Source organism: Rhipicephalus microplus, chromosome 3, assembly GCF_043290135.1.
Source record: "Rhipicephalus microplus isolate Deutch F79 chromosome 3, USDA_Rmic, whole genome shotgun sequence".
Taxonomy (NCBI): Eukaryota; Metazoa; Arthropoda; class Arachnida; order Ixodida; family Ixodidae; genus Rhipicephalus; species Rhipicephalus microplus.
In genome coordinates, this window is record NC_134702.1 from 166,316,894 (window position 1) to 166,330,708 (window position 13,815).

At 45.2% G+C, this 13,815-nt stretch overlaps 1 protein-coding gene across 2 annotated transcripts in view; it reads right to left on the minus strand.

Moving 5' to 3' along the window:
• Positions 1 to 3,272: 3,272 nt before the first annotated feature.
• The window catches only part of LOC142803424 (uncharacterized), a 200,175-nt gene continuing 189,632 nt past the window's right edge, over positions 3,273 to 13,815 (minus strand). For both annotated transcript variants that reach the window (XR_012894109.1, XM_075888545.1), the window contains one exon: positions 3,273 to 3,430. Coding sequence is in view for 1 of the 2 variants with exons in the window: in XM_075888545.1 (XP_075744660.1) it covers positions 3,311 to 3,430 (120 nt within the window). In the remaining variant the exon portion in view is untranslated. The remainder of the gene's footprint in view (positions 3,431 to 13,815) is intronic.

Genomic DNA, 13,815 nt, shown 5'->3' on the forward strand with positions numbered 1-13,815 from the left:
CTAGAGTTCTTCGTATATACTAGTTCATTGTATACATGGCACTGCAGCTCAATGCTCGCAAAACCTTTCTAACACTAAGGAGGTTATACACAGCGAGGATAACGTAGCAACCCTTTCTTGTCAGATATTGCTCAATGTACATTCCAATAGCTGCTAATTGGAAATGAGAGACAGAAGCATTCAGCTTTTAGTTAACGCGCACGCCTCGAACTTTTTATTGATCAACAAAGCACCGGAAAAATCTCCCACCGGCACCACCTTGCAGGTCAAAATGTACGACTGGTTACACACTACGACCACGACTACGAGGGACAAACAAGTGCGCATAAGGAGCCTCGTACCTAAAATACCCAACGCCTGTTTATTTTTTTTTATAATGTCAGTGCAAACGCGCACTTATCGATGGGAGCCGTCGGTCTGCCTTAGTTCTCGGAATGGTCGCGCTGCGACGCTGCGTGAGGGGTCACGCTAAGGTCCCTAGGTGAAACAAGTTTTCAAGGTAGCGACACCTTTCCCTTTCCTCTTCACCTATGTTCCTCAAGCGCCCCCTAGAAGGTTTAAAACTTTCATCCAAAAGCGAATGTTTGGATTCTGTTGCTACGGTGAATAGATGTAAATGAAACAAAATGGAACGAAACAAGTCGTAGAATAAACAGTTACTTTGATGAACATAAACGGTACAACACAAGAGCAAGTGGGATGTGAGTTACTCAACTGGCAACGTTGTGCAGTTCTCTACTTTACACCACTAGCCATGGTGTCTCGCGTAGTACTAGTACATCGTAGTTCCACGGCCGTGGTGTTTCGTACAGTTCTAACAAGTCCACTTCTCTGATTGTGTTTTGTTCGTGCTGTGACACAGTGAACGTGCTTATTGCTGGATCCTGTAAGTGACCACAGGGCGTGACGTTGTGACGATTGATTACAACCGGCTTGTGCACACGCAAGAAAAAACTACGACGAGACTGGTACGAACACTCGTCCAGCAGCACTGCGATGACGTTTCTTTTTTAAATGTGCCCATTTGGACAATCGTGATGCCAAGTGATTCTGATGCGGTGCTGGGAACTTCCTGAAAAGTGAGAGTTCTACTGGTGAGGTGTCTCCAAGCAGCGCGTTTCGGCTCAAGCGGGAACTGGTCAAGAGTGAAAGGTTTCTGAAGGTGCGTTGATTACAACCTACAGCTGCTCTGTATACGTGCATACGCACAATTATTTGTACCAACTGGCACGCACTAGACGCGCATTAGACGTGCGTCTGGCGTTTCAATAAAAACCGACAATTTAACTCGCTTCGCAGATCCGCGTCGACGTACGTTGACCGAGTTGCACGAAAGCATTTGCGTGAAATGGTTCATAGTTGCACTTCATGCTACGCTTCATCTCGGAAAGCACGAGGTAAGTTGAAGAGAGAGAAACCGTTTTCTGTTGTTTTACGGCAACGCAGCATTGCTGAAAAACGCAGATGTTGCATTTAACGAGCATGGCGAAACAATCTTGGTCGAGTTAGCGCACACCGAAACGCTCCTCCTCTTCAGTTTAAGTTCTGGCTACGATTTTGTCTTTGGTCACGGCGAGAATCCGGCTGGAGCCATATGCGCATGCGTACTCGTTTTGAACCTTTTGCATAACAATACATAACACCACCAGCCATTTGCAAGATCACGTGCAAGTAATGCACCAATCACAGACGCGGATGGCAGACAAAAAGAGGAGTAATCGAGAGAGTGAGGAGGACGGCTCGAGAACAATGAGGGATGCTACCTTGGAAACTTGTTTCATCTAGGGACTTTAGGTCACGCTGCTTGAATCACACGTGCCTTCGAGCGCTCGCCCCGGAGATTCGATAACTGTGTTTCCCACTACATCATCGTACGTCTGTCAGATTTGTTCCGTCGCGCTTTGTTTTTTATGGCTTGAAGCAACGCCGCTACCAAATCACGGTGCCGCGCATGTAGCAGTGTTGCAGTGATGTTTCTCCATTGGTGGGTGTCCCGTTTAGTGCGACGAACGGCTGCACGCTATCTCAAAACACTCTATCTTCTACAGAGCCAGCGTGACTGCAAACTTAGTAGACACGAGGAATGCAAGACGTCACGCCATGTGTGTGCAACACTGAACAAAAATTCAGTGTTGGCAAACAGATGCAAACAATTACATTTTAGGCTTTGCTGACACTTGTGGCACTTGTTTGAATGAAACAAGAACAAAACAACGAATCAGAATACAGGCGCGTGCAAAAGAGAACATTGGTCAAGACGGCGGAATTGATGGTGGATGGTCGAGGCAGCTTCGTCCAGCTCCAGGACTACAACGCTTCCAGAGCAGCCCAAGTTGCCACCTAGAAATGCTGCCACCTTCGTGCTTCGGTCATCCAGCTGCCTTGCGGTGCAGTGAGTGGTCGGGATAGGTCATCGTCGCGCCGCCAAACTAAAACAAGCCCTCACTTGCCCCCCCCCCCACCCACTTGCTAAGCCAATGGCGCATGAGCTAAAGGGGCCTGGGACGCGCCTAGAGTACATGCTGCTCCCAATCCACATATTAAGGAGGAGTCAAGCCGGTAATTTACGAGCGGACGCAGACGAGAGGAGATTAATGACGCACGTAGGGCCTGGCAGTGCTAGGATTTGTTAATCACTTTGTTTGGGGTACGTATACCTTGGGGGACCTAAATTTTCAAAATTTTAAGTATTTTTATACGGTATTTGAATAGTTAGGCTGGATAAAACAAAATGTGTTTTTGTGCCACCCCGTGTCACCTTCATGAGTCGATCCCGCTGACTCAGAGAAACCGCGCCGGGCGCTATCAACATCGTGGCAGTCACCAATTTGTGTCGGTATATACTTGAATGTTGTATGCAAATAGGGCTTAGTCAAAGTATAGCGTTCTCCTGTGTTTCCTTTTTACGTTGCTGTATCTTATTTCGTTAGTAGCATACGATATTATTCTCGATACCGACTTGCCCTACATCTCTCCTTGTGTGATGCTGTAGGGCATAGTTGCTCAAAAAGCAAACAATGATGCTTCTAAAACCCTCAGCTGTTTCTAGGGAGGTATGTGGAGCACTAAACAGTGCTTTTTTTCTAAAGTTTCTCAATTACACAGAACTTGCTCACAAACAGGCAAAGACACACGAATGCACAAGTGGTGATATGAATGTTACTCGTGCTTCATGTGGTCATCTAGTCTGCCAAAATAGGTCAATCCTATGTTTACTAAGCATAGAAATTAGACGCCTCCACTGTGAAATTATCTGGTAGCTAGGAAATGTATTTATTATTTTGTTGATGCAGGTGTCAGGCCCGCCAAGTCAAATGATATATTGGTAATCGAGATTATAATATTTGTCTTCAATTTTGGCGCAGTAACTCCTATTTTGTGAATACTTCATGCAGGTGCAGTTTTTTGGACATTGGCGATCGTCAGTACACTGCAAAAAAAAGCATTCCAAAGTAAGTCATCAAAAAATGTGAATGTTTTATATAACTAACTGGAATAAGCTTTCTTCGAAGAAGCAAAACAGGAAGGTGTGAGGGCAACAAAGCAAATGAAATAATTCATACTACACCGTTCCGAAGGCATGGCCCGATGCAGTGACAAGCTAAACTACAGCGAAGAGACTCCTTTTCTGCAGATGAACTAAGCAGTATATGAACATATTTTATTGTTCGCCATTTTGACATAAAGTTGCCGCGTTTGCTGTACAAAAGGAAGTCTTGCGAGCACTCTAAAAAGTAACAATATTTAAGAAATGGTGGGGTCGCAATAAATTTTCTTCTGCCGCTCATGCTCATGCGCAGTAAAAAACGTATCCCTCTCACGGTACTATTTGAGAAGTCCGGCTGTGTCAGAAGTAGTCACTCACCAAGGCCGACCACAATCGCATGTATAGAGATTGGGTTAATTGTGTGTGACGGCAGCCTGCGACGCAGTAAGAAAAAGGGCGAGACACCAGTAGTGCTCTGTGTGGTGTTATAGTAGGCGTAGGGGACAAAAGACAGACTTTCGTAGCACTTTGTATGCTTGGCAGCGATTTACATCGAAAGAATGTCACTGGGCGTACCATTACAGCATTTAGTGAGACCTTTGTGGTTTAGTAGTAAACAGTATTTTTTCGGTGACAAGCACTGTACTGTTTGAGGACGGCTATGGCGGCTTCCGACAAGAAGACACGGCCTCAAACGCTGTGTAGTTGTTGGCGTTATTCATAACGCAGCATAAGTCGGTGAAGAATGAAGGAGGCAACATCGCATTGTGTAGCCACCGGCAGAGCGGCACACTCGGCGTATACCGTGAAATAGCCAACAATGCCGATGACCCTGCGGTTACAAACTGACCCTAAAGAAAATGGCCAATACAAACCGATGTCAACGCTCCTAAATCGACTGCTAGGGCAAAATATTGCTGCAGACCGGCTGAAGATCGGCGTATTGAAGTTTTTCGCCACTGACAATCAAGATAAACCGAACTACCTTCTACACGTAGTGGCATATACTTCGACAGATGTATTCATCTCGAATGCGGTGCTATTGTTGCCACATTGTTTCTCTCGACATTATGAACCGTGAATTGAGACACTTCGCTACGAGGCCACTTATCGGCGTTCGCTGATTGTTGTCAACCAATGTGAGGGAAACAGTGTCGTCATTGAGGGTGTTGTGGAACTGAATGGTAAATGCGCTGTTTTGTGCGTCGGTTTTGGTTTCGCTAGCTAAATTGCTCAGATTGCTTCCCTTGACGTAAATACAAGTAGCCGCTTTTCCGAAACTTTATATTGACTATGGACTATTTCTATGTTTGAGTTTCCCAATTTGAGTCGACCGGTTATTACCACTGATTAAAAAGGCAATTGTGCTAATTTCTATATTTACTGCCTTAATTATTGCTTTACTCATCTCAAAATGGATGCCTTCTCCCACGGGAAGGTAATGCCACAAGTAGCACGCAGATACCTCCTTTCTGTAATTAAAGAAAGATATTCGACACTATTTTTTTGAAACACCACGTATAATATATTATGAAGAAAGCGCTGGATAGAAACCGTGCGTAACAATTTCTGCTAAAATTTACAAGGAGACACCCTAAATCCGGCGAGGTATATTTTAATGAAAACCGGCACAATGATCAGGAATATTTGAAATGATGGGATGAGCTGGAAAGCTGGCTTTATTTTGGAGAACTGCGCACAGGCGTCCTAAAGTTGATCCGGCAGGGAGAAGATCTGAGGACTACGACTGCCGATACCTTCTCTATTTGCAAGGAAGACTGCGTACCAGCGCCTACTGCAAGCGTTTCAGGAAGATAATTTAGCGCGGCTGAATATCTGATGGAACATACGATTGCGTGCTTCTGCCCAGAACCTCCTTATAAATAGATAATCTGAAGGCCGACTTTTAAACAAAATGAATCTTGAACCAGTGTGCCAGCAAATATTTTCCTTTATTGACACCCTCAAAACCAAACGCATTACAGAGGCAAATAAGTAGTAATTAAGAAGTGAATCCAAAGAGGAATAAGAAGCTGCGAAGTACTTCGGTCCTACAGGCTGTGTACACTAGCAGTGGCACGATATATGAAGGAAGTGCTATACAAGTGAGCGTTTCATTTTTTCAAAGGTAGTAAATGTAGAACCGGCTTGGTTTTTCTGGGATTTTGAGTTTCTTGTATATGCATGAACATGCTTCAAACGTTGAAATTCCTCATTTTGCGATATGCCTCTCTTTATGTAAAAGACAGAGAAACTATCTACTCTGCAATATCAGCCAAAAAAAACACTTTCGACTGAAGCGGCCATCATAGATGGAGTTGTCAGAATCTCCTCCAACCCCAAACTTCATCCACGAAGGAATGGTACAGGCATCAGTCACAGCAGATCCATGTAATGAATGTTGATGAGAGGGTCGAAGCGTCTGTCCGTCCGCTCGCTGGCTCGCTCGCTCGCCCGCCTGCCTGCCTGCCTGCCTGCCTGTCCGTCCGTCTGTCCAGTTACGTCTGACGCGGGACAAAGTTAGACTAAGAGGAGCTCTACCCAAAACAAAAAAATATTTTTGGCAAACTAGTTACAATTATGAGTTCAAACAGGGTAAGATGTCGTATTAGTACCAACGGTGCCTTTTAAAATGCATTCAGGTTTCCCGAAATTTCATTGACCCTCTAACAAAGCAGATCATAGTATCAGATGAAGAATTGGAAGAGTTCCAACCATCGTTTTGTAGAAATGTTCAGGAGTTTCTCAAACAATTCCGTGAAAAAACGAGTACCCCTAGAAAAATTTGAAAAGTTTGCACAGATGTTGCAACATTATTCGCTAAGGGCTCATGACAGTTTGCAAGTGACACTTTTATCCTCGCTGCATCTTCTCCCAGGTTACTACTGCTTTGAGGCAACTATGTATCTGGGCCATGAGCACTTTTTTTAACGCTCTTGAAACGCTAAGTGTCAAAAAAAGGGAAAGCAGGTGTGCACTGAAGTCAATCTCTCGTTTCGTCGCCGCCTAAAAAGAATGACGATTTGTTTTAATAGCTATAACAAAACGCACGGCAGCAAGCGCACAGAGCATTACGGTGGTACAAGACAATCGCCGCCTCCATTGCCCTAAGCAATATGGCCGCCGCGGCTTCACTTCAATACATGGGTGGGTACGCGGGACCACCGCTATAGAAGTTTCAGTAAAACCTCCTTGGAATGAAACCACGTTTATTCCACTCTGCTGACGCCGAGGGTGACTGCGGTGGACAGCGACGGTGCACGATAGCAATGGGAGGAGGTAGAGCTGCCTCTGTTTTAATAATGGACGTCATGGAGGCAGCTTAGTGGCCAACTTGAATGGTTTCAAGAACTCCATGGCGCGATCTGGGGGCAAAGGCTCCGGGCAGGCCCATGTCTGGAGAGAAGGCCAGGGTTCCCGTTTTATGCTGGCCAGTGCAAAAAGCCTAGGCGGGTTCTATATAGGTCACTCCCAACACAAATGGCGTAGATCAGCTCAGCAGTTGCACGTGGCGCAAGAAACTGCCACGTGTGGTGTTGTGTTATTCTGTGAAAATGATTCGGCAAGAAAGGAGTAAGGAGTGTACCGGCCTGAAATCTCTGAAACAGGACCGACTCTCGCCGCGTGAATACCTTCCAAAGAAGTAATGGTACTGAGAGTGGATTACCTTCTGCGGTGAGGTAAGCGGTACGAAGTTGTTTGGTGATGTGCTTGTCTGCTACCGGATCTCGGGTGGGATAGCCGGAAGAGCGGAAGGATTATCGAAAGCTCTGTCTTGCGCTGCTGGGAGATGAGCGTGTGCTAATATTCCAATCGCAGAGCCAGATCAAGTTTTCCCGCTGATCAAGTTTTTCCGTTCGCAAACTGGGACAGCTCTCGAAATCTGCTATTGGAATTCAACATATGTTTGTGATTTGCGCAGTTCTCCGTCGCGTGCCATCTGCACTCAGGGAAGTGATGGAACGGTACGTTTCTTCTGTGATGTCACGCACTGCGAAATACTCCAATGGCTTTTGAACATAACTTCGTCTTTTGTCAAGATCAGGTGTGCGGCATAACGAAAATAAAAAAATCACAGCATATCCACGGAGTGCATGAAGATGAGTGAGACAAAGCACCCGTTAGTTCGTTGGCGCTTCTATCCATTCATGATTTCTTCCCTCCATCCGTGTGTCTGTCTGTGCAACCATCCGTTCGTGCGCGCGTCTATTCATCCATCCTTGCAATCGTCAAAGCATCTGTCTGTCCGTGCGTACGTTTGTCAGCCCGCCTGTCTAACCGTCCATCCGTGCATTCATTTGTCCATCCGTGCGCCCGTTGCTGCATTCTTCTGTGCGTCTGTCCATCTGTTCGTCCATCAAGTGAACTCTCCAAGTACCACTTCTCATAGTTTAATCATATATTCATCATATAGAAGTACTGCCATCCAGCGGACATTGCAAGGACCAAACGAGAGTTGGCATGGCCGGACTAGAGTGGCATGCACGCACATTCAAACGACGTGCGCTTCGTGTCTGATTCCCACCTTTCATTGCCACTAGTTTATGGCACTGCGACTGAACAATCGCTAAACGTTGCTAAAATCAAGAACGTTGCGCCCAGTAAGTTTAACGTGGAACCTTTTCTGACCAGACAGTGCTCAAATTGCGTCTTTCTGTTACTACTTTCTTTAGGGAGCATCAAATACAAGGTAATTTTTATTGGAGATTTAGTCATCGATTCTCGTCTCTGTTGGTTATTTCGTCAGAAAAACTACCTTTTTTATTTCCGACTTACGTGAGCGGGTTTTCTCCTCGATTAAAAAGAGTGCGTGCATACCGCTCCTCTAGGGCGGCCGTAGAGGTTCCGACGTACTTATACAACGACGATGGCCACACTACTACTACTACATAGATCACTGACGCACGACCCACAGCTTAAGTAGCTTCGCCCCTAAAAACTGTTTTTGGACGCCTCTCATTGCGCGCATTATTTTGGCATAGCACCTTTCAAGGTCGACCCGGCTAGCACCGTTTCGAGGTGCGGCAGCTCGGCAGCGAGCGCTCCGTTGGAGTAGCGAAAACATTGTGACGAGGGCGTTTGCTCTGCTCCCTTCTTAATACTGCACTCCCTAGTGAAACTGAACGCCCACTGCAAATGCTTTTAAATGCAAAGAAATTTCTACTGAACTTCGGTGACTTCGAACATATCTATCTATCTATGTATATATATATATATATATATATATATATATATATATATATACATATATATATATTTATATATATATATATATATATATATATATTTATATATATATATATATATATATATATATATATATATATATATATATCTTTATATCTATTTATCTATCTATCTATCTATCTAGCTGCCAACGACTGTAACTCTGCTTGCCGTTTCGACAATGGAATCGATACCAAAAATGTTTGGGTGTACCATGACCGTATGACGAGATTAACTGACTAGTCATTACGTGAAAATTATGTTATTACATCCACACCGTGACATGTATGTCATGGATCTCACTATTTACATTTCAAGGTCTCGCTTGTCTTGCTGGTCTTGCGATAGTTTCATTCACATGACATGTTGCAAAACTGGTATGAAATGACATGACTGCATGGCGATCACAAGCGATCGACCATAACGTGAAATTCGTGAAATACATGTTATGTAACATCATTACTACATGCCACGCTCATAATGCGTTCGCGACCGTTTTGCTAGCTTCATTCAGATATGACAAGTTTGGTATTACATCACGTGAATGAATGAGGAAGGTATGTGACTAGTGCAAACATGATAATCATGAGATGCATGTCATGTAACGACATGACTACATGCCACGCTTAGGAAAAGCTCGCGGCCGTTTTGCTGGCTTCACTTACACCAAACTTAGCACTACGGGACATGAATGGATGACGAAGGCATGTGACTGGTGCAAACATGATCATTATCAGGTGTGTGTCATGTAACAACATGACTACAAGCAACACTCATGAAACACTCGCGGCCGTTTCGCTAGCTTCACACATGCCAATTTTCGTATTCCTTGACGTGAATAGATGATAAAGGTATGTGACTGGTGCAAACATGATAATGATGAGATGCGTATTGTGTACCAACATGACTATTCGCCACCTTCATGGTGCGCTCGCGACCATTTCGCTAACTTCAGAAATCCCAAATGTAGTATTATGTCACGCGAATGGATGAAGAAGATATGTGACTGGTGCAAACATGATCATTATAAGGTGCGTGTCTTGTAAAGCACGACTTCATGCTACGCTCATAATGCGTTCGCGGATGTTTCAAAAGTTCCACGTATATCAAATTCGGTGTAACGAGACGTCAATGGACGACGAGTGTATATGACATGTCCAAACATGATAATCGTTATATGGGTATCATGTAAATCAATACTACATTTTATGCTCACTGCATGCTCGCAGTCGTTTTAATAGCTCAACATAAACCAAAGTTGTTATTACGTGATGTGAGTAGACGACGGTGGTCAATTACATGTCCAAATTTGATAAACACGGCATGCATTTTGTGTAAAACTTGACTACATGCTACGCTCATAGCATTCTCGCGGCCGTGTGGCTAGCTCCACCACATACACCAATTTGGTATCAGGTGGCGTGAATAGAGGTCGAAAGCAAGCGACCTGTTCAAACATGATAATCATGAAGTGAAAGTCAGGTACGGCACAGTTTACCTCCACGTTATAACGATGTGCCGATTTCAAAGTGACATAAACCTGCCTCATTTGTGCTTCGCATATCTTGGTTCCCCACTGTAGGTGGGATCCGCCATGTTTTTTCTACAATATCTTCTAGCATTGGCGTTGGTCAGAACTCACGTAAGCAGCAATCTCACCACAACCATACCTAAGCCATACAAGTACTCCCACCTTCTACACCGTGATGCAGAATGGTTTGCACGAAGACTAAATTCTGCTGATGGTAATGTCTGCTATATATATATATATAAATATAAATATATATATATATATATACATATATATGTATATAAATATATATATATATATATATATATATATATATATATATATATATATATATATATATATTATATATATATATATATATATATATATATATATATATATATATATATATATATATATATATATATATATATATATATATATATATGACGATATGATGACTGAGAGACGTGGCCCGGCTCATACTCAATGTTTATTCTATTCTGCACTTCTTCCTTCTCGGCTTCTACTACAAGTCACTGCCTTCCTACGTCACAGGATTCCCTCTCCCCCCGAAAGAATGCGCGAGTTACAATCAACAAAACAACAAAAAGCATAAAGTGAAGAATGTCAAAATGCACGGTAGTTCGATTGCAAGAGGGAGTTTCTTAACTCGCACATAAGCTTCACAGTATAGGGCAGCAGTCCGGTCATATCTAGGGTAGCTCTGGTGGACGAGGCTGGCTGTAGTGCCCTGGATAGCATAACCCTGCCCTGCACATCTCCACTGATGATGACACGACTTGAGGTCTTGTGAAGAACGAAAAAGGCTTGAAATCTGTGTAGCATTGGATTGACGGATGTCTTTGACATCGGATCCAGCGCCGTCGTGGCAATAGATGCTTTGGTTCTAGTCGGCGCGCGTAAAAACCGAGGATGATGGGACGATGTCTTTTTTCTCCATTGTATACGTAGTAGCTTCGTGCCTCTTTCGTAACTTTCTGTGGCGTTCTCTCAGTTTGTTGGATCGCAGACACGGCTTTGAGATCTCGTGCAGAAAATTTTGTCGACGTTGCCTTCTGCGAAGATCGTTTAGGCATCGACTTTGTCTTTGCTTCTTTAATTGATGTTGTCTCTGATGACCTTTCAGCCACAAGTGTACTCGTGAGGAGGTTTCACTTGATCGTTGTTCTTGTTCGAGTAGCCGTTGCAGTTCTTGGAGTTCGTGGAGTTGCCTTTGTTAAAATTGCTCGTCTTGTTGTGAAAGTTCGTCAGATGGGCCTCTTTACGGAACATGGGTCTGCTTTTCTTTAGATGGTGATGTGATTAGTAGATTGTCGGTAGTCGACACTGTACTGCTAGGCTTGTCTTGCGATGAAAGCAGCGTGACAGGCTGATGAGAAAGCTCCCAAGATGGTTGTGAGTCATCCTTGATTGTGAATGCGTCTGTCAGTTGACAATGCGCCGGCGTTGGTGGATTCGAAATTCCTGCAGTGCTTTGACGCACATGTGTGTTATCACTTGACGATGAGAGCACAGCAGACATGGCTTCACGTGGTTCTGATGGCGTATGTTTTTTTTTCAGCGTGATTAGGCTGAGAATGTCTGTCGAACGACCCTGGTCGGGAACGTCAGGGCGAGGGCTGGTATTGCGAGGATTCACCAGATCGTCACACGTAAATTTCGTCACACGCTCGAAACCGTTTGGGCCTTGTGTGTGACACGAAGCATCAAGAAATTCGGGTGATTCAGTAAAATGTGAAGTGTTGTGGTGCAGTGAACACGTTGAAAATGACGATTTCATTGTTCTTTGGAAAGCCGGCTTTAGGTTTAGTCTTTTGCCGAAATGGTCTAGGTTCCTTTCGGTATACGGAGGCTTTACCTTGTCTGTTGCGACGTGCAAGTTACCAGTCAGTGTTCGAATGCGTGACGTTTTTTCGGAAGAGTCATATGATGGCACAATGGTGGTATATTTTCTCTGAGGTCTCATTTGGAAAATAGGCTTACTGCGTGAAGACTTCGCGTAAATGTAATGAGTGAGTTGAAAAGCCTTCCGCTGATGCGGTGCGGACAGATCTTTATCGTATTTGTTGAAACGGGTGACCATTTCTTCTTTTATCTTTTTCCAAGACACGTCGTTCTCGAAGATGTGGGTGAGGTAAAATTTGAATGCCTCACCTGAGATGTAGTCAGTAAAGTTGATGATCATCTCCCGTTCCGACCAGGATGCATTGGCAGCGTGGAGCTCGAAAAGGTTGAACCAGTCCTGTAATGGTCCGTCGTCCACTGATCCGGTGTACTTGGAGATGTCAAGGTCGTCTGATGGTGCTGTCATGATGCTGGTCTTGGTGGAGAGTTGGGATGTACTTTCGTGGTCCACGTTCGGTCACTGCGTCTTGCTGAGACGTTCGAAGATGGTGGCTGGTTGATGAAGTGGCCACCAGATCTTCATCCTGTCGACTCGTGTGACGCTATGATGACTGGGAGACGTGGCCCGGCTCATACTCAATGTTTATTCTATTCTGCACTTCTTCCTTCTTGGCTTCTACTACAAGTCACTGCCTTCCTACGTCATATATATATATGACGGAGCCCCGACCGCCGCGATCGTGCTGAACGTGCATTGCATTCACGCATCCAGATGCCTAATGAGACCGTCACCATGTACGTGGAGGACATGACGCAGCTTTTCAGGCGAGCGGATCCGGCAATGCCAGAAGAAAAAAAGCTACGCTATCTGATGCGAGGCGTGAAGGAGCAGCTTTTTGCTGGTCTAGTGCGGAGTCCTCCGAAGAGTGTAGCAGAATTCCTGACCGAAGCCACTACGATGGAGAGGGTACTTCATCAGCGGTCAGCCCTACTCAACCGGCAAGTGAATTCTGCATCACCTACTGAATTTTCCGCCAGCTTCGGGAGCAACAGCATTGAGTGGATTCGCGAAATCGTCCGCTCCGTCGTCCGCGAGGAAATCGCGAAACTACACGGGGCGAGACAGCCGGAGGTAAGCAGCATCACCAATATTATTCGGGACGAGGTCCAGCAGGTGCTTCACAGCCGTCGCCCTCAACCAACGGTTACAAATCTAGAACCACCTCCTGCGTCCACTGATGTTGGGAACCGCACATATGCCGAAGCTCTGCGCACTTCCATGCCGGTCTCAAGCCCTGCAGTCCCAATCCAGACGATGCCGCCAGTTTCAATTCAATCTGCGCATGCTGGTTTGGACATCGACGGTCGCCGTGCCCCTCCGCGGAAGTCCGATATTTGGCGTACGTCGGATAGAAGACCCCTCTGCTTCCATTGCGGTGAAGCCGGTCACATCTACCGGGAATGTCCATACCGACAACTTGGACTGCGCGGTTTCTCTATTCATTCGCCTCGTCCCCTAGTTGGTCAGAGGCCAAGAGAAATTGAGGACTACCTCGCGCAGCAACGTCTGCCTTTCCCACGGCGTCAATCGCGGTCTCCATCTCCACGACGACCCGCAGCTATTGGACCACGTCTCAGTACGATGGCACGGGGACGTTCCCCAAGCCCTCGTCGGGAAAACTGAAGGCAGCGACCTTCGGGGGCGAGGTCGCTGGGACTAAAA